The sequence below is a fragment of the Parasteatoda tepidariorum genome, chromosome 4, assembly GCF_043381705.1.
Source record: "Parasteatoda tepidariorum isolate YZ-2023 chromosome 4, CAS_Ptep_4.0, whole genome shotgun sequence".
NCBI classification, from domain to species: Eukaryota; Metazoa; Arthropoda; class Arachnida; order Araneae; family Theridiidae; genus Parasteatoda; species Parasteatoda tepidariorum.
Genome location: NC_092207.1, coordinates 57,288,782 through 57,311,728, shown reverse-complemented (window position 1 = coordinate 57,311,728; position 22,947 = coordinate 57,288,782). Strand labels below are relative to the sequence as shown.

Genomic DNA, 22,947 nt, shown 5'->3' with positions numbered 1-22,947 from the left:
AATTCCAGTATTATTGATATTTAGAAATTATGATTTAATTGTTGACAGGTTAAGAAATTCAGAATTTTTCTAACTCGAGTTCTCAACTTAAGATAAGTATTAAAGTGGTTTGAGATTTAATAAAATTTCTGTTGGAAGTATTTTTGTTAGACAAATAATTTTCTTCATAAAAATCAGGTATAAAATAATTTGTGACTTTATTCTAGCATCTATATCATTTTTTATGTTAAAAAATATACTAAGAATTACTTTGTGGCTCAAATCTTCCTTTTTTGTTAAATCTTTAAAAAAAATAGTTATTTTTTTAAAATTCCTTTATATACCAGTAAAATCGAACATACATAATTCAAGCATATTTCTCAAGCACTTTTGAGCATTAACTTTTTTCATTTATTCATTTTGAACTATTTATTCCAAGAGTAAATACTTATTATGTCCTGATAAAATTTTAATTTCTTTCATTCTTTTTTTTTTCAGCCTTGTCTTCGTAGTTTCTGGCAAATTCACAAAAACAGAAACCAGAAAGATTTGAAGTCAACTTAGTTTAGTTTGAACAAAGGTGTTTTGTTTTAGTTTTTATTAAATTCTGTCTCTCAACCACTACTGAAAACCCTCAATCGTCTATTCTCAAACTGTCAGCATGCAAAAATAAAAAATAAAAAAAAGAAACGTAACACTCTGATTAACTTTTTACCTCATGATCAGATTTTCATACACAAAATTATGGTATGCCCCGAAGAATAGGCAGACTAATTAGACATGAGGGGGAGCATAAATCTATTCTGCAGAGAAAATTCTGGAACTACCACTATAGATAAACCTGAAAAATATCCTTACTTCGACATGAGCAAATTTCTATTATATTTTTAAGACATTCTCTGTTGATGTAAATAACGAAAAAAAGGCCAAAAAAACAACAACCTGGAAAAATAATCGGGGAGAAGATCCAGAAAAAAAAAATTTAAAATTGTGTGAGTTTTACCTTCTTATTCCATTGGGGCCGTTGAGCTTGAATTGTATGTAATTTGATATTCATTCAAAAAAGTTGTTTGATAGTTTATTTAAAAATTAATTAATAAACAAGGGTTAACAATTAGTATTTTTATATTTTAATATTTTTTCCTATAATAATATTTTTGCACATAATGCTTGGCTTTTCAGTAGCTGCTCAGAAAGTCTATTTTATGTTAAGTTAAAAAATTTTTAACAAAGATAACGAAATGTTTCATATTAATACATTTGTATTGATATGAAACATTTCGTTATCTTTGTTATATTTTATTTAAAAAAAATCCCTATTTTAAAAATTATTATTTTTATACGAATATTAAATCACAATACAACAATTGCAATTAATAAAATTTAATATTTTTTAATAAATTATTTTATTAAATAAATTTAAGAGTCCTAATAATTCAGTTAAAAATAATAAAAATGTGTTATAAATAATAAAAATGTGCTATAAATAATATATAATATAATATAATATAGTATATATAATAAAAATGTTCAGTTCAAATGTGTTAAGTTTCGTTCCGAAATTTTAAGCTTGTGTTCGAACCTTAATTAATTTTGATAAATATTTAATTACATCAAATTCGCGCTTAAACAATCCGAATCAAATCAGTGGTTAAATTCATATAATTACTAAAGTTATGTTTTTTCCAGTGCTTTTTTCCGAGCTGATTTTTTCGGTGATTTTATGCCTGTGTTCTTTTTTTTTGTCATTTACTGTTTTAATAACTCTTTTATTTTATATTTTATTTTGTGCTAAACAGCCGACCTAATTCTAAGTTTACGACTATCAATGTTCAACTCCAAAGCCTTGTAATTTTAAATCCAATGAAGAAAACAAGAAAATTCCAGCATCAAGTATTAGAACAAACAAGCCTTCGGTGATGGACTTTTTGCTGCAACTACCCCACGAAACCACGAAAACCTCCTACGTTCAACCCGACGGCAAAATAATTTTTACCCATGATCCGTCTACCACTGAGGATATTTTACATCAGCACTGCGGTCGTGCTAGCAGAATTCGCATAAATCAACCACCGCTGGGATTGGATCCAGGTTCACCTCATTGGGAGACGTGCCTTTGAGCTACCGCTGCTCTCTTAATAGCTCTTTGTTAAAATTTGAACCATTTCCGAAATTTCTCTTTTAAGTAGAATGGCAAATACAAGTATTTTTTAAACAGATTGTGCAAAAGCCACCTCAGTCAAGAGCAACTGTTGGACTCGAGATTACGAAATGGGAAAGCAATCTTACCATAATTTGTTTGCAAAATTTTTTTCAGCATTTGAAATTTCTATTCTAGATATACCTGAACGCACTTTTCTCTAAATTTTAAAATACTAATAAAGATGAAACAGAATTTGTTATGGAAAGTTTCTCCCTCGTATAGCATCCTCTTGATTGTTGGAAAAAGAGTGTTATCGCGTTAAACAGTTTAATAATTGTCACATTCTTTTGAATATCAAAATTTCTTCTAATTGTTGCAGGAATAAAATATCCTTCGGAATTCTGTTGGAATTTTATTAACAGGAAGAGCATGAAAATCTTTCGAAAACTCTTGAGAATAAATATTCCTGATAATTCAATAAGAATGAATAGCTCTTTTTATTTCAGCATTTCAAATTCCCTTTACGGAAGCTTATTAAAATAGGGTTTTTAAAAAAGTTGAAGCCTTAAAACCACTTTTAACTATTGAAATTGGATTTTAAAATATTAAACCGGAATAAAGTCTCAAATGTCATCCTATTTCAGATATCTTTTTCGACATTTTAAAGAGATGAGTGTATGTTTTCTTCAAAAGCTGAATATCATCTTTCTTTCAAGAGCTTATTCTTTCAACCTTAGAACTAGATAAAATTAAAAGGCGTGGGATCTATAAGTTAAACTTTCTTTTTTTTTTTTGGATAAAAGAAGGCGTACTTGAAATATGATCACCTCGAGAAAATGTACAAGAATCGACAATCACTACGAAGTTCTTGAAAATGAAATGTTATACGACGGATGTAGGTTCGTTCAGTGATAGCGATAGTCAAGAGGGGGGAACTATCAAGAGAGCATATAAACAAAGGATCCAATTACTTAGGGATGGTTTATGTTTATGTTGGTTTAAACTGAAGAAGACACCAACTTAGTCAATAGCTGGAATTTCATTTAAATATTTGGGGACATAAATGTAACAACAAGAGAAAGTTAGTATCCTATTGCACATAATTCGAGATCATTTGATTACTTTCGAAAATCCATGTTTGTGGACATTTTTAGAGCAGTAGCAGAATCTCCGACACAACACGGGGCTCTGCAGACAATTACAGAATCTGCAGATTATTTTTTTATTTAAGCTTTTATTTTTAAGAAAGTAATGAAATGTAGGGTTGAGACTCCGTTTTAAAACATCTCAAAACTTGCTTCTAAAGTTATAAAGCTTAATTATGAATATAATAAACAAAAGGACCCTTATTGTTTATTATATTCATCAATGACTTTTGTCAACTCAAACTTTTTGGTAAGATAATAACATATGCTGATGATTCCGTAATTTTGTATTCTTGCACTGATTTAAATCAATTAACTTTTCAAACTGAATCTGATTTACGCGTAATTTCAAAATGGTTTACAGTAAATGACTTAAATTTAAGTCTAAATAAAACTAAATATATTTATTTCAGTTTAAGAAAATCAGAATTTAACTTAAATTTAAAATTTCACTCTCTCTCCTGTAAAAGCACTAATAAAAATTGTCAATGCTACATTCTACAATCTGTAAATAATATCAAATATTTAGGACTATATATCGATTCTAATTTAAAATGGAAAACACACATTAACAATTAAGTTAAAAAATTGCGTTTTGTTTTAGTTAAACTTTATCACCTTAAGAATAAAATTCATTTTAATTTTGCGAAAGCACTCTATTACTCTTGGTTTTATTCTTTAATTAATTATGGTGCAATAATATATGGGGGTGAATATAAAACTAGTTTACTTCCTTTAATCTCAGTTCAGAATAAATGCTTCAAGATTATTAATTCTCTAAATATAAATAATTCAAGTATAACTACTACCAATATATATACAAGAATTAATCTATTACCATTTCGCCATAATGTATTTTTTCGTATTTTGTTTTATTTACTCAACAATAAATTAATATGCAAATTAAAAACTATTGTGTCTGTAAGGAGACCAACTGAAATATATGAGATTCCCCACTATAGAAAAGAAATTTCACGAAAACAGTTTTTTTTACTTAGCACATAAATTTTATAATAAATTACTATTTCAGTTGCAAAATATCCAAATATATTCTTCTTTTAAGCGTGCTTTATTTCAATTTGTAATGAACATCGACGATTTAGATCTCTATTTTTCACTTTAAAGGAAGCATTTGATTTTTTATACCAGTCTTGTGCCAATCCAAATTAATTTCTTATGTTACCTTTGTTATTTTTTTTTATAGTTTCATGTATTTTAAATTTATTGTATTACCTTTCTTTGTCGCCTGAACAGGATTTTCCTCTTGGCGGCGAATATATATTCTTTGTATTTATGTGTTTGTTTTTGTTCCCAATAAAATTTTTGTTTGTCTGTTAAAAAAAAAATGAGAGAATACCGCAAAAAATCTAAAAGTCATTTGATTACAGGCTTAACTATATAGAAATTTACTCCCTTTTTTAATGTCATTGTATAAAAATCAACTTAAATTTAAATACTATTAAGTTTTTATGTTTGAGGACCAGTTACACGTATGTTGCATAAATCTGAATTTCTGCAACATTGATCCATGTCTAATTGTGTTGAGGTCAAACATAAATTTGGATTTATGAAGACAGTGCTGCGTATCCGCTTCGTAAATTCCGTTACCGGAGATAATAGTAACAAATCTTATTGTTGCAAAAGTAAAGCTTCATTTTCACAATTATCAGAATTCATCATCAAATTGTTTCACATCTTTAGACTGCTTGAGGTAAAGTTAAATTATTACAAAATTGTTTCGGTAACATAAAAACATTTTTCAATAATTTTGTTATTATTCCTAAATGAGCTAAAAGTAAAAAATTCCGGATCACATTATATTAAGTACCGGTACTTTGGGTGTATCATCCGTATAAACCATTTTTACTGTAAAATATTATACCGTAAATTTTACAGTAATGTTTAATTACTGGGAGTGATTCAATGCGATTTTACGGAAATTATTACTCTAAAAATTACGGCTCATCAAATTTTTTGTTCCGTAACATGTTCCGATAAAAATGGATATTACAGTAAAAGTAGGGGTACCCTGAGTACCCGTACTTTTTATTGTGATTTGATTCTGAATTTTTTACAAGGTGAGTTGAGGCCGCGAATAACTCCGTAAATTCGGTTACTTGAGATAGTAATAATTAATTTTAAAGCTGAAGTAGTAATGTTACTTCATTTTCACATTTATCAAAACTCAACAAATTGTTTTAAATCTGAATCGTCTGTTTGAGATAAAATACGCAAATTCAAATTAGAATACTAACAAAAAGGTACACATTGAAGGCTAACTTTTCAAAAGGTCTTAGTATTCTAAATTTATTTCGTTTCATAAGTAGAACAAAAAGTAAGTATTAAAGTTTTCATTTGGGTTAAATTTTCACCATTTTTAATATTTACTGTTTCCAAGATTAAAAAAGCAATTCTGGTAAACTTTTATTTTACACCTACAACAACGTCGTTTTTTATTAGAAATTTAAAACTTTTTCTACTGATTTAAATAAAACGAAGAAAAAAGTTATTATTGATTTTTTGTTTTAATAATATAATGGAATGATTTTTTTTTCAGATGCAAAAGATGAAATAAATTAAGACAATTTTTTTCCATTTAAATTTGTCTCCCTTTGTTGCAGTTATTTTTCATTTATTCACTTTTTTTTTAAATTCTGAAGAAGAAATATGAGAAAGGGGAGGTGCTATTTCTGAATTTGAAACCATCCTATTTCATGTTATTCTATGGATAGGAGGGGCGCAAAGGTCAACGCTAGGGGAAAGTTTAAAAGAAAAGTTGCCCTATAAAGTACAGATGTTGGCATAACAAACAAAGAATTTGTTATTGATTCTTCAGAAAATAAAGAAGAAAAAAAAACACAAATAAGAGCGAAAATAAAGAATTTTTTTTTATTTATTATATAAACTTTTGTAAATAGATAAAAGGGTACTCTCAAGTTTGAGTTACAATTAATTTCTTAGAAAGAAATTTTAGAGAGACATAAGATCTTTACTGTCTTAAAAATGAGTTATTTTTTAACACTTTATTATTTGTTTCATCCTATTTTTTTCTGGGTACAAGTTAAATATACAAGATATCTTCAATACCAAGTTAGATAAAAAAGAAATTAAAAATTCAGTGATATATTAGTTAATACATTTGCTTAACTACATGAATTAAAAAATATTACTTGAAGAACAATTTTTGCATAAAATGATTGACATTTTTAAAAATTTTGACCACAAATAAAGACATTAACAAATATTACATTAAATCATTTAAAGGTTTATGGTTTTAAAGGCAAATGTTACTTATTAAACAATGAATGGTTTTTAAAAAAATTTTAAAAAAATAGAATTGTTAAGATCATTTCTTTTAGTAAAATGCAAAAAAAACATATATTTATTAATGAAAAGACATATTTTTAAAGTATATTTAATAACCTTTGTATGAAATATTGTTCTTGGACAAAGTTTAAAAAATTTAAACATTTCTTTGAAAAATTGAAATGCATGAAATTTTTCGAATTTGGTGTAATTCAAAGTGTCCTTATTAATATCTTCTTAGTGTGCTAATAATATCTTCTTAATTTTACAAATACTTTTTAGAAACAATGTGCATAGGTATGGATGTTATATTATTAATTTTAATTGCTTTAGTATTTTGAATTCTTTTCTTTATTTGTGCATAGGTATCTTACATATGCAAAGCCGACACTAAGAAAAATAATAATCGTTATTTAGTGCATAAAATTAAAAAATGAAATTTAATTAATGTACACGTAGAAAAAAATTCTGGTAAAGTTACCGTATAGTGTAGTGATGACATTTTTAATTTAAAAAAAGAACTACATAATTTTACAGAAAATAAAACCGAAATATGTGGTATTCAAAACATTGATTTGGTTCCGCTCATATGGTTACGCTTTACCAAAAGTTCTGGCTTTCAAAATTATAGTTCTTTTTACCACGCATGTATTAATGTGTGGTAAAACAAAACAGAGAACTGAAAAAACACAAAAACAAAACTGAAAAGTAAATTTAACAAAATAAATTATTTTTATGTCATGCTCTAAGAGAGAGGTTCCCAAATGATGCGTCGCGATGCCTTAGTTCATGGAAAGGTCACAAGGGTTCCGTAAGTTAGGATTTTTATTTTAAACCAGTAAATAAGATTTCAAAACCTGTAAAAGGTTTGTATGCACCTAACAATCCGTTATTAATTTAATTTTAAGGTAATTTTTTTGAAAATAATTCTGTGAAATTGCAACAAAAAAGGAATAGCAAATGCATTTCTTTCCAAAGCACATTGAATAAGTTACTAAAAACCTATGCCATCATTATTTCTCATCAAATTCTGAAATTAGAAATAAAAGAACCAAATTCTAGAGTAACGAAATAATTTTATCTGATAACACTTCTCACAATTTATAACAGTTCTTTTTCCAAAATCATATTTTAGCTTACTTAATCCAATTTTAACTTAAACGGCTGAGACTATTAGACCTAATTTATACGGTAAAAACGTAGCCTCTGCAAACTTGCGAATTTAACTACCTAACATAAAATCTAACTGTAAGATCTTATTAAATAATTTTAGTCACTAATTTTAAGATTTGATAAAACAATAAAAAAAATTCATCTATGTTAAACCTTTATGAATTATTTTTTTTCCTTTGTTAGCATATTTACAACTCTTAATGAACTTTTTTTAAAAGTCAGGGTTCCGTCAAACAAAGTTCGATCGTTCAGGGTTCCGTAGCTGAAAAAAATTGGGAACCATTGCTCTAAGGTCTCTTGACAAAATTACCAAATTTCACCATATTTAATAAATTATATCTTATGTTATGAAATCATATTTTATTGTTAATTTTCTAAAATCATTATCAAAGCGCTTCGGTAAAATTTACAGTGTTTTGTATTTAAATAGAGCCAGAAACACGTTAAATTTTAAAATATTCAGATAGTTTTGACCATACTTTTTTTTCAGGGTACAAAAAGGTGAATCAAATGTTTTCTACACAATCTACATTAAAATCTGATGTAATGATAACTTACTGCAAGCGATTAAGCAATTTAAAGTCCTATTTTAAGCTTAAAAAGAAGTTAAGCAACAGTTTTTGCCAAATGGGTACTTGACCAAAGAATATAGAGGAGAGTTTATATTCTTTGGAGGGGAGTCTATTTCTTTGATTTGATTACAGAGATGAACTTACTTAGACAAGTAGTCAATTTAACAGGTTACGCTCTCTACTATTGAGTACAATAAAATAGCACTATCGTCAAAGAAACCTGTTGTGGTTAGTTCGACTCTAAGATCAGATTCAGAGCTGATGATCATATGCTTTTAGAAGCATTTTCTACGCTGTTATTGCTGGATGAATGTAGAAAAGACAAATTGTATCGATGATTCATGGATTAGAAATAAAACAAACTAACAATTAAAAAATCAAATTAAATAATTAATTAAAAATTAATAAAGTTAAAAAAAGTGCCTTTTGTGAAATAACTATGCAATTATAAAACATTCATTCTATAATAACAAAATAAACACTGTAAATGTATTGCGCTGAGACGATACAGGTTTGAATCTCGTTAATGGTTTTCAAAGATTTAACATCTGATGTGAATATTTCCATTGGTAGACTGATCGGGATTACCGCCATATTCTAATTTTTTTTGTTTTTTGTTTTTTTGAACCACGATTAGAAGTTTAAAGCTAGTTTAACTTTTGTTCGAATCTAAATTTTATATTCTTAAATCTCGGTACAATTTCCAATCACCATTTTTCGCGGCTCAACTTCTACCTTTCGTTCAACGCATTTGTTCTAACATAAGAATCGAAGATAGAAATCACAAATTTTGACCATGCTTTCTTTGTCAGATATAAAGTAAAGCCAAAAAAGTTACGTTTCAATATCTTATAATTATTTCAGAAATTAAAATGTAATTGGCCTAAAATTGCTAGCCAAGTAGCACATTTTTACCAAGATGTTAGTCTTAAATTTAGAACATGATGAACCTTTATAAGATAAGTAGAAAAACTAAGCAAGTCTCAGTTTTGAAAAATATTCATATCGGTATTTGTAAACATCGGGGTTTATCAAGGAAATTACCGAGTGATAAGCGTAATTGGCAGTAATACTAAATAATATTTTTATCAAGTTCGAAGCCTCAAATTAGGTCCACGTTTTCTTTACGAGAGAAATTGAATAACTGAGAAAGCTTCATTTCGATATTTGTAATTATTGGATTTATCAGGGTAATTAGAGAGTATTTATCATAACTAGCAGCTATACTAAAAATGTTCTTTCCAAGATAGAAGTTTCAAATTTGAACAATGAACTCCTTATCAAATAAAAGAAAAACTAAAAAGTTTCATTTCAATATTTGTAGTTATCGGGGTTAAATAAAGGATTAATTGGAAAATAAAGGTGAGAAACAAAACTAGAAAAACAAAATAGTTGAGAGTGAAACAAAAATAAGGATGGAAAAAAAAAGAACAAGAAAAACCACTGTAGCCGAGAGGGGCAAATCACGGTAAAATGCATTTCTAAGCGCTTCCCCTTTGTTTTACATTATTCGTTGGAAGCCTTTCGTTTCAGATTTCAAATAAATTTTTTTCACTTTCATGTCTGACAAGTTTTGGAAATAAGCGCCATTTTTGAATGTTTGAAAATGTCGACTTTCATTTCCATCTGCATATTCTTCAGGGCCAATGAAGTTTTTTAATCAAGTAATGTCTTACCGTTTCAGTTTCTTGGGGTTATTTACTTAATTCATATGTTTCTTTTAAACAGTTTTTCGATGAACTCCTTTAATGCTGCTCGTCCAATAATTAAAAAGTAAAACTTTTCCTATTATTTCCGTATAAAAAAAAGTTTACAGGTTTAAAAAAAAAACTTACTAACCTGATAAAAATAACAACTTTTTCTTTTGTTTAAAGAGTAAATAAATCAAAAAAACATGGCAAATGCATATTCTAATCTCTAGTCGCAATCGCAAAATGTATTATGGCGTAATTTTAAATTTTTATTTATATGCTTGCGATAATCCTATGAAAACTTAGATTTCAAAACATTCTTAGAAAATTAAAACCGTCTTCGTATATTTGTTTTTAAGATCCTTTGAAACCTTTATAAATAATAATCATGCTTCCTCAATCAATGAATAATATGAAAATACATTGGAAGATAAAATCATCGCTCAGGAAATGTTTCTTGAAAAATCTGCCAAAAAAATTTAAAATCAAACTAATTCTAAAAGCTTCTAAAATTATTTTTTTCATTGGCCCTCCAAATTAAAGGTACTATATATAATATAAATAGTATTTGAGAGATGTAAGAAAGTGAAGCAGGAAATAAAATAAAAGATTGCGGGAGATGGCATCGGAAAATGACACGTGACATCATCTCTTAAGATGCTTTCATTCCAGAAATGCTATTCATATACTCCAACACGTTCGTCTGTGTAATATGAGAAGGTAGATAAGATATCTTCCTGCATAGAAAGAGAGAGCGCTGACCTTTAACGCATGCCTCTTAACATCTATTGTAATTTCGATCACCTATTTATGAAAATAATTTCATATTTCATTATTTTCATCATCGAATATTTAAATCGCATTCTTCAAACGTTTTTGAAATATCATCGGTTAATTCCCAGTTAAACCTTTGACGCAGAAAATTTATTAAACATATTTTTCAGTATTTTGTATTAATTTAGGCAAAATAAGTGGGGGAAAATATTATATTTAGCATTTAAATAATTTATGGTTAGGAAATACAGTCTGAAACACCGTGCTTTTACTGCGTTAAAGATAAAATCTTCCAAACACGACTCACTTCGAAACAATAATTTTTCAAATTTGCAGTTATTTAAATCTAAGAGAAACAGCTATTCATGATTAAAATTTCTTTAATTTATAAAAACACTTATTGATAAATTTTTGAATATAAATGAAAAAAAAATTCGAACTTCATTTTCTGGATTTTATATTTTAGTATAAATATCATTCCGATAATCTAGCAGATTATTTTAGTAACCATTAGACTGTTTTCTTATTATTAAAAAGTACCAAAATACATATTTGCTTGTAAATAGAGAGTCAGAAAAAATATATATATAAAAGGGACACCGGTGTCCAATTTGAGTCAAAAGGGTTACTTGTATTGAGAATGAATTATGAAATGAAGGGCTCCTAATACCTAGTAATTGATATTTAGAACATCGCTATTATATTTTTTACCTTGATAAGATCTTTAAGATTTTGAATTCATATCTTCCGAATAATTTTAATAATAATGATTATAATATGCTTAAGTGTGATAAATTGAGAATAGTATTTGTATTCATGGCATAATTATTATTATTTTTTTCTTTGTTTTGAAACAGAAATATGATTTATTATCAGAAGGTAAAAATTATTAATTAGTAGCTGAATATTCATTGTTTGCATGGAGTTAATTTTAATTATTAATTATTGCTTTATTTTTATTTTTTTACTCTTTAATTTTTTCAACAATAAAACTTTCAAGACAGGCAATGTTGCAGATAGTATTGTAAATCAGAGAAAAGCTAAGAATTAAAATATAGCTATAATAAAGTTTTTTATTAAAACTTACACATTGGTACATCTTCTTCCCAAATGGTATCAAAAATATCACAAGTAATAACATTTTTATTGAAGCCTATTCGAGTTTTGGTGTTACGTTGGTATATTTTTAACATTTGAAAAAAGGCATTAAAAACATAGCAAATAGTACAAGAAAAATATTAAAACCTAAAAGCCCACATTGGTATACCTTCATTAATAGGGTAAATGGCGAAACTAATCCTATCTCTAACCATTTGTCCCACTGATGAAGGTGTGCCAATTTGAAACTGAAAGCATACTATAACAAAGTTTTCTCAAAATTCATCAAAAATATGTCAAAATAGCTCAGAAACAAATGGTGTCGAAATTGAAAACCTATTTACTCATTACTGAGTATACTCATTATTATTCACAACAGTATATATTAATTTTTGAGTCAAAAATCTCAAAAATAACACACCATGTACTCATTTTGAGTAATTTAATAATAAGTGGGCACGGTCTCAATAATGAGTATATGCTGTTTTGAGCTTGTCACCATGCTCAATATTGAGAATATGGGGAATTCAAATTCGACTATTTTTGTTTTGGAGCTATTTTGACACATTTTTTGCTCAATTTTGAGAAATCTTTTTCTACAGTGTAGGCTTTAATAAAAATAAAGTGACTAAATGTGGTTTTTAATCATTGCTATAGCTAAGAATTATTTAAAAGTCATTTTTTCTTTGCTTCGTTCAGAGTAATATTTATATTTATTTATATTTATATCCGTCGTTGAACAGCCGACCAAATTTTGGGTTGTCGACTACCAATGTTCAACTCCGTAGCCTTGTAATTTTGAACCAATCCAGAGGACAAGGAAACTCCTGGATCAGTACTCCCAGAGATATTGATTTCTTATGGGAACATGGAGAACTTTGCGACTCGACAAATTTAACGTGCATCAGTCACCATTTACTACACAGGGAGTCCTCGGCTGGCCTAGGATCGAACCCACGAACTCTTGTACATGGGCCCAGTGCCCTACCAACCAGGCTATCCCGGCCTGTTTGGAGTAATAGAAAATTTTCTTTTTGTTTCGTTAAAGAAACACCTATTAAATTGAGTAATTAATATTTTTGCGTCGTTTGTGTTCGTTCAGTTCGCTCCTGTTCACTTCGCTAACTGGCCTCCGTGGTTTCTTCTCATTCATCATTGAAGATTGAGGGAAAATAACGGTTTATGTACATTTTCAACGAAAATAACGATTGGACAACCATCTGTAAACATTTTTAGGATTACTAAGTTTTGGCTAATCAATAATATAGAAAATTAGTTAATGCCGAGAGTTATTAAACATTGAGGATGGGTTAAGCTATGAAAAACAGTTCCTGTCCGTGCCCGAATTTGTCTTTTTCCCAGAATCTGTTTTCATTGATATAAACTGTTCTTCCCCTTTTATCTTCAAAATGTTTTTTTTTCTCTCAAAAACTGATAAAAAAGGTCACTTAGTTTAAAAAGATATATAATTGTTATAATTTTATGTAAGCACATTTTATTATTATGTTAATCGTTACGAAATAAAAAGATAGCTGGATTTGAAAAATTATATTGTGCACTTGAAAAAAAAAAACTAAATTTAGGAATACAAAATATGCTTCACAATAAGAATTAATAAATGAGAAACAGCTTTGTTAATATTCAAATGCTAATCATATAACAGTTCACATTGTAAACAGCTTTTTTTTTTATCACTCTTGCGTTTTGATATGTTCAAGAATTTCGATGTATATACATATAAAGTTGTATATCTGGGAACACCTGTCTCTCTCTTATTTTATTTTACTAATTTTTTGTTATTTTTGACATCAAGAATTTTTGCACATGGAATTTGAGAAAGTGTTGCTACAATAATGGATAAATTACTATATTTAAAAAAAAAAATTGCAATTCATAGGAAAACATATTTTTCAATGAAGGGAATTTCGAAAAAAAAACTTATTATTCAAAATGGTCCTATCATCAAGTCAAATTTCAGCTCTGTAGTTGCATTTCAGTGAACCGCAGATCAAGCAACATGAGTTTTTTTATTTTACAAATTTAACAGTAGTTCTTGAACGAATAATCAAACCGTATTTTTTTCATTTCATCGAGTTCCTTGTACATTTTTCTACATACCTTGGTAATTTTAAGCTTCTAAGTCTCTTAGAGTTTCAGTCGAAAAGCAAGGTTGAAAAATAGTGAGAAAATAAATCGTTTCAATATTAAGGTTGGGGAAAACAGTTTTCTTTTTTTTAATTTAAAAAATATTTTTATTTTTGCTAGTTTAAAATATTATTTTGTATTTGCTTTTATCGATTTTTTTTAAATGTATTACAAGCCATTTTTTGTACCTATCAATTGTGTCTTCAAAAGTTTTTTTTTTAATTTTTTTTCTATCACACGGAAATATATTTTGTTTCAAATTCCGATAGTTAAAAAATAAACGGATAACAAAAAAATAATTGTTCGGATTTTTGTGAATGCTGTTTTAAGCTGTGTTGCTTGCGAAAAAGAAATTTAACATACTGCAAATGTGGCAAGATCATTTTTGGAAAGTGAAGATCAAGGAGGGGGTGTGTGTGAAAGCGTATGTCCATGAATACTGATTTTGGGAAATAACGAATTTCATGGTTTGGGATTTTTCAAGAACAAGCATTCGATTAAAATAGTAAAAATAAAAGTACACGCGAATTTTCAATTTTTCACGTTGAAAAAAAAAATAAAATTCGAAAACTTTCTTCGGTCTTTTTGTCTATGCGTGGACAGGTACCTTTTTTCCCAGCTCGGCCAATCTTTACTTTGTAATAATGCAACGCCACTTCGCAATAAGCGTGTTCAACCTTACGAACACATCTAAGTCCTATAGTCGTACGCATCTATTCAAGACACGTTTGATGACAATTAAAAGTCTTATACTACGAACACATCTAAGTCAAAGTTCAACTTGACGAACATTCGAAGCCTTATATTTTTGTGCAGCAAAAACTATTTAACTGAGAAACTTAAAAATACGATGGTGGTTAGAAAAATGTAGAGGGAGTATGATGGAATTAAAAAACAATTAAGATTCGATTATTAGTTCGAGAATTATCAACTGTTAAACTCATCAGATAAAGAAAACTTAACCTTTCTCACTAAATTCGCACTGCTGGCTCAGCCTTCCATGACACCCTATGTGGGCACGCCTGCCATAATTAAAAATATATATAAGTAAGTACGAGTAGTTATTAATGTATACCGTTCTGAATATATAAACCATGTTGAACAAATACTACAAAAGATAAACAGAGAGTTTTGAGGATGTTTGGCTACTATATTGCTCAAACCTGACATAAAACATCCTTACTTCGTGACAAGTTAAAAGAAATATTTGGCAACACCCAAGAGTGTAGTTTTTTTTTCTAGTGGGGAAAAAAATCCTATCAAAAGAGCTTTTTCTACGGTGAGCATTTCGTAACTAATAGGGAAAAAAATAATGGCAATTTTTCAAGGATTCTCCCCCTCCCCCATAAATATATATTGTGTTGAGAGTCATTCTACTCTCGACTCCCTCATTAATTTTGGAGAAAAGAAGTATTTATAAAAAGTTACCCGGAAACTGAATTGCTTTAATAGCTTCTATTAATTTTAAATAATAATAAGTTGAATTGCAGAAATTTCTCATTCCGAAGCAATTGAATGTTATTTGAAGTAAACTTCTGTTACAGCTTTTAAAATAGGCGATTTCCACAACATTTTCTTTAGATAATTTAATAAATTTAAAAAATGGCAACACTCAAAGCACAATCCAATTTATATAAGTTCTCCATTTCCATGGCGACTGAAAGAAATAATGAAAATATTTCCAAGGGCGGGATTAGCAAGTAATTTTTGAAATTTTCTCTCGACAACTTCTCCAGAAAATTCACATTATTTTCTATCAATAATTCAGTGTACAAAATGGATACCCAAGTTTCACGAAATTTCCTTCGTTTTTGACGAAACTGTTTCTTGGTATAAGCCTCGAGCAAATATTTCGTCAAAGTGGGGAAGTCACTTTTTCAGGGAAACAAATTTCCTCACTAGTAACGAAATATTTCGTCCTTCTATTTTTTTTCCAAAAAAGAAAACTCGTCGAGACAAATAGAACAGAGAGCTAAATTTGAACAGTACCTGAGAAGGGATTAGAATCCGGGATTTTTTGGATCCGGTACCTTGACCACTATAAAGACTATTCGACTTAATTCGGCACTTTATTTCTGATCGTCAAGTTTTCATAATTTCGTCATTCTAGCTAACTATCTCCCACTATTCAGTTGAGGTTTCGAGTTGAGGTTTCGAGTTGAGGAAACATTTTCGTCGAATATTTAAGAATTCCCATTTAGTCACAAATCACTTGATTTCGTTACGAAATAATTCTCAAAATTAACGAAATATAGCTCAAAGATTGCTAAATCGTCAAAAGTATGAGTTTTATTTCTGAGAGATTGTGATAATACATTTTCGTATGATACCGGAAAAGTATAAAAGCTGAGTCGAACAAATGATAATGACCTTATAACAACATTGGCCATCTTGCGTAGCCTAATAAAAATAATTTAAGAGTGCTTATCTTTAAGATTATCTAATGAAAATAATATATCACTGCAAAGCATTTTGAATTTGCAATTGAATCTTTTAATTGAATTCACTACTATAACACAACTGGAGACTTACTGTAAGGGAAAGCTTTTACGGGAAAAACGAAACATGGCTTTTCCTACAAATCGTATGAAGCTAGACAATTTGTAAAGATTATTATTGACTGAAATTTGATTTTTCAGCTGGATAACGCCGCCATTCATGTTGGAAATCTTCAGGCAGATGTTTTTAGATGATAAGGTGCATGTCATAAAATGGCCTGTCCTTTTCCTTGATTTAAACGGCATAAAAACGTTTGAGGATATCCTCAGTAATTCTGATATATATGTAAATGGCAGAGAGCTAGGAGCTTTCTTGAGCAATATTAAATACTCAATATGTTCCATAGTTTTTCTAGGCATGATATTTAATGTCTAGACATTCGATATAATTTCAAAAATAAATCAGTAAAGAAAAAACTTGAGAGAATTAAAATGACTTTTGCAGAATTCTTAGATAATATGTGAAACATTGATTATTTCATATTTCGTCATTTTATTCTAGATATTTTCTAGCATTTTACTTCAATAATACTTTTATTGTATATACTTCATCAATATTGATTTTATATCCATATATCAAGTCTAGGTAGTATTCTAAGGAATGCCCGAATTCTTTACTTCACTAGTACCCTTAAAATATGTACAACAATCAGTCAATTTTTTTTAAATTTTAAAATGCACGATCAATGTGCAGATTTATAAAGTTTGGGTTACATGTCTGTATAATATATTTTGAATCAAGCGAAACATGAGATAAACAAAACTATCAACTCTATCAGACTATAAAAAGTAGGCAAATCGATTATAAGTTCCATAAATAAATTGTAATCCTTTGGAGATATTATGTTTTTCAATTCTATCCAGTTTGTTGGAAGCAAAACCTTAATCGAAGAACGTTGTGGCCAAAACAAAGGAATAGATCGCGTTCTCAGCTGACGTTTGTGGATCCGTGGCAGTTTTCCTCTTCTAAAAATAGAGCCGAGCCGGATCAAATAACTTGTTGGAGATCAAAACACGACACACGTACGGCAGACCACGCGAAGATGAGTGATTCCCCAAATCGTCCCTCACGTATTAAAAAGAAAATGCGTGAAGGACATTTCTAACGAATGGTTAATTATTTTAAAAACGATGAAGAAAATATTTTATCCCCATTTAAGGAAATATGAGAATTATTTTCATCTCTAATGCGACTGAAGTATAACAATAATATGTTATAATAAATAAGATAGAACATATTTTGATACATTGATTTGCATCGGATATTTCCATCACATAAGTTTGAAACATAACAAATCATAATTTCCAGTAAATTTATAGTTTTATATTGAATTTATTGCATAACAAAAAAGAATCCGATAATTCTGTATAATATTCAATCTTCTACTTATTTCAGTCGCACATTAAGCATAATGGTAATTATTAATTAATTATAGCTAGTCATTAGCATAAATGATTTAAGAATTAGTAAAGCCAATAGTTTAGCAGTGAAGAGCTGTCATAAAGTTGAGTCTATTAGTTGCGCGAATCAAAAGAATTATAAAACTTGTTTACCTTTATGTATGTACATCGGCCAGTAGAATATAATGTTAAGCAATTACAATAGTATCTGTTACTCAATATAATAATGATATTTTTATATAAATATAAAAATTTGCATCATAAATATAAATTATGCCATTTTATGGGATAAGTTTAAAATTTGAAAAAGAGAGAGAGGATCCACTAAAATGTGTATAAGGGAAATTCAACAAATGATGCCAAGCTTCGTGGGAAAAGAAAGCGTTTCTGAAATTGTGTCAGTTAGTGACCAAGGAAAAGGAAGGATTTAAACGAAGTGTGATATCACACATATTCTAAACACATAAAATAAGCAAATTAAATACTTTTTTATAATGTTTGTTTTTATCTTTGTGTCGTCTTTTTTCATCGAAATAAGTACACATCTAATTATTATTATGCTTCCAAATCTCATTAAAACGCACATATTTAAATTTTAAAAATGAAATATAATCAGAAACATGCGATTTTTTTTTAGCTCCCAGCATATATTTCTTTAATATAGCATGACAAGTAACAAGGGTGTATTGTGTAGTGTGACAAAGGGGGTTAAAAATATTGAAAAAGTGTTATAGTGTTATAGTTGTAAATATCATAGTTGTTTAGTGTTATAGTTGCTAAATATTATATATTTAAAGAATTATAATGAATTGAAAAAGAATTATAAGTTGCTTGAATATATTTTTTTTTTGCTTTTTAAATTTTTATTAAAATTTTGATGATTACGAATTAATTTCTACCTCATTACTCGTATGCCATCGAGTGGAAGATTATACTATAAACTATTCATTCAACTATTCATCAAACTACTATTAACTATTCATTCAACTATTCATCAAACTACTATTAACTATTCATTAAACTATTCATCAAACTACTATTAACTATTCATCAAACTACTATTAACTATTCATCAAACTACTATTAACTATTCATTTAACTGTTCATCAATATTTATGAAGGATTATTTTGCCATTTAACTTTTTATCAATACTTATGAGAGATTATTCTATTACTTAACCTTTCATAAATATTTATAAGGGCTTATTCTGCCATTTAACTTTTTATCAGTATTTATAAAGAATTATGATGCCATTCAATTTAAAAATAAAATTTGAAAAATAAACGGAAACTTATGATATGTTTTTTTTAAAAATCTATCGTTTGTTTCTGTGATTTCATGTGACAAGTACAGTGAAGTGAGATAAAAGGGAAGGGGGGGGGGTCAAAAATATTGAGAAAAAAAACATCAATAATGAACGACCTCTAATAATCTTCATCCATTCCATTTCTTCAAGTTACTTGCATTTAAATATTGACTTGTTAAGAAATTCATAAAACTTGTTTTAGTATTTTAATTGTTAAATATATATTTAGAAAATTAAATTAATTGAAAAAGAAGTAAACGTTGCGTGAATAGTTTCTTTACGTCTTACATTATTTAATTTTGATGATTACGAATTAGTTTCTACCTCATTATTCGTATGTCATCGAGTGAGGGATTATTCTGCCATTTAACTTTTTAGTGAGTTAAATATAGCATCTGTACCTGGGCCAAAGTAAGTTGATTCTTTACACCTAAATACTGCAATCCAGATGTTATTATAAAAAATAGATATATTTGTTTCAAAAAACGTTAAATTTGTAACAGTGTGGCAACGTTTTGTACAAACATTGATTTTTAGAACTTGTTAGCAATGAATATTTCTTTCGATTTGCTTTTTAATTTAGAAATTACGCGATGTTTTTAGTAAAAATATGATATTTTAGTTAATGCATAGAACTGAAATAAAATAAAAATTTCAATAAATCCGTTTTTTAAATTGAAAAGGAGAAAATAAATTATATTTTTGCTAGATCTAAAACGGAAAACTTAAGGTACGCCATTTTTAAAGGACGTGGGGGATTCTTCCGTTGTGAAAGTAAAAAAAAAATCAAATAAAAGTCGAAAATAATTCTCTAAATAAGCAGGACAAACTATTCTTTAAACAAAATCTCACTAAAAAATAGAATTAAAAAAAGAAGTTTTGATATAAATAATATCGATAAAAATCACTGAAAAACTTTGAGATCGTGGGATTCGAGTTAAATATGAAAACAAATGGGCTTGCATTCCTAGTCAAAGTTTGAAGTTAATAAACGGAATCCCATACTATCACTGTATTTATTTCCCCATTGCATAAAAAATATGTAAGTAAAATTGCTGAAAAACCAACTATTTAGAAAATATAAATAAAAATAATAATGAAAAAATTTAATATAATGCATTAATCTACCATACATTGAAAAAGTTGATAAGGGAAATGTTCAACAGGAACAAATTCGGAAAAGCAATATATCATTTCTGTTGACAATTTAATTTGAATAATTTCAATTGGTATGTAAATGTTTTCCAAAGACAAATAAAGCTGCTTTTGTGAACTTAAAATTTTTTTTTCTAAAAAAAAGGAAATAAATGAAAGAAAGAAAGTAGTAAGTTTTATTCGTAACTATTTTTTTTAAAAGTTATTTTTCTTTGGACACAACAGAATTCGAACATTACTGAAAGTTTCCGAATTAAGGCCTGGCCGACGATGGCTTAGTATCTTAACATCAACAGGCTGGACGAAGGCCTATCTGTGGAAGGCCTACCTTATGACTGATACAATGCCTTAAATTGTTTATTAATTGCCTCCAGACCCCATTCAGGATAACATTAAACATATTTAATTGTGCACAAGTGATCCAAGCTGTATAATATAACAATCCGTGCATAGCAATATTAATGTGGCTAATATTAATATTACAATATTAGCTACATTAGTATTACAATGTATAATATTATTACAAATGTAATGTATAATATTATAATATTATAATAATATAATGTATAATATTATTACAAATACAAAAGAAAAATTATACTTTATCTTTTAAACAATACTACAGAAATTCATGATTCGCCGTAATTGAAATTTTTGTCAACACAAGCTAGAGAGCTGATAAAAAAATATTCCCATTGGTTGGTAGATTAAGAGTTCGCGGTTCGTCGCCTCTGTACTAAATTAGAAAGCGATTGGATACTTTTAAATCCAGATGTTTGACCATGTTTAATAATGTTACCTTGTCTTTTGAGTTCGATACAAAACTTCAAGAAAAACTCTTAATTTATATTTTTGGGGGAAAAAAGTTTCGAAATTTCCTTCAAATACAAAATAAAATTAGCTTTTGAATTAATTTCTGATTCACAAGAAGAATAGAAGACGAATGCGATGAAATCATGGTTAGAGATTTCCATTATTGCAAAATTTTCTTTAATCACTAAATTCAATTTCTAGAATTCAAGATGCAGAAAAATTATTTGAATTGAAATCAACTAATTTTCAATTGAATTGCTATCAATTAATTTTCAAAAAAATAATAATTCATAAGCATTAAAATAAACTTCTAGCGGTCAATTAAGCTTATTCATTGCATTAACAGCATTACTTTTCGTGTTTAATATATGCATTACAAAAGGAACCTTACTAAATTAAAACCCTGGATACTTAGACATCTAGGTAATTTAGGGCTTTATGCAAGTTCGGTGATGTGCATGAATACAACATACCTTTTTTTAAAATGTTTCTTTATGTTAAATGGCAGAAGATTATTTTGAATTATATCATAATTTTTATTTTATCTAAAAATAAAATTATTTAATGTTTAGAAATGAATGCAAGTGTATACCATAATTTTATAAACATTTTAAAAAATGAACCAAATAAATAAAAATAAATTATTTTTAAATATACACTACAAGAAGGAAAAAAAATTCTACTAAAGTTACTGTACTGTATAATGATATTTCTGGTTAAAAAAACATGATTTTAGTTAATTGTAATCAAAATATATGGTATTTAAACCATTAATTTGGTAGTTTTCCAGTATATATAGTAACGGTTTCCCGGAAAATTTTGGTTTTCAAAATTATAGTTCTTATTACGACACATTTAGTAAAAAATACAACACTGAAAATTAAATGTAACTGAATAAATGGTTTTTATGCCATGCTCTGAGGTATCATGATAAAACTATTAAATCTTATCACATTTACCAAGTTTCATCACATATTATAAAACCATATTTTATTGTTAATTTTACCAAAAGTAAATCCAAAGTGCTTCGGTAAACATTACCGTACCTTTCGGTGCTAGGCAAAGAGCTGTGAAAAGTATTATACCGCATGTTTGAATCAATTTGACAAAAATAAACTTACCTTTTTAAAAAATTAGTTTAGAAAATTCAAACATGTTTGTTAATTATTAAAAAAATAGAAACAAACTAGTAATAAAATTATAAAAAATTGAAAATGAAATAAATAAAATAGGCGGAATAAAAATAAGATCAAATTTTTTTTTAAAAGGAACACTTTTAATGCTCTGAGTTAACTAAATTTTTTCACCCCTTTTGTTATTTTTAGGAACCCTTTCGCAAAGAAATGCGAAAGGGTTCCTAAACCTATGCCGAGTGTTTGAATCAATTTAAAAAGAATTAATTTATCTACAGCCCTTCTACAAAATTTAAAAAAAAACTTCACACCTTACCTTGATATCCGAATCGGGTTCTGTTTTCATTCGATTCGAATCCTCATCATCATGATCTACATCATAAGTCCGGTTTCGATGCCGGCCACTATCCGGTGATCCCCCGGCGACCGCAGCACTCATATCTCGCCAAAGCGATTCCTCAGATTCACGCGATACGTGTTATCAAACACCGGGTCCTGAAAAACTAATCCAACTGAAGATACGCGCGACCGACTCCGAGAGATGTTGAGGAGCAACTGGAATTGGAGGGAAATAGAGGAGGATGTGCTGGAAGAAGAAGCTTCTCTGAAAGACC

At 28.2% G+C, this 22,947-nt stretch overlaps 1 protein-coding gene across 1 annotated transcript in view; it reads right to left on the bottom strand.

Annotated features, from left to right (window-relative positions):
• Window positions 1–22,947, bottom strand: part of LOC107440400 (sine oculis-binding protein homolog) — a 58,702-nt gene extending 35,755 nt beyond the window's left edge. Inside the window, exon 1 of the mRNA XM_016053308.4 lies at window positions 22,650–22,947. Within this exon, the coding sequence (XP_015908794.1) occupies window positions 22,650–22,772 (123 nt within the window). The 5' untranslated portion in view covers window positions 22,773–22,947. The remainder of the gene's footprint in view (window positions 1–22,649) is intronic.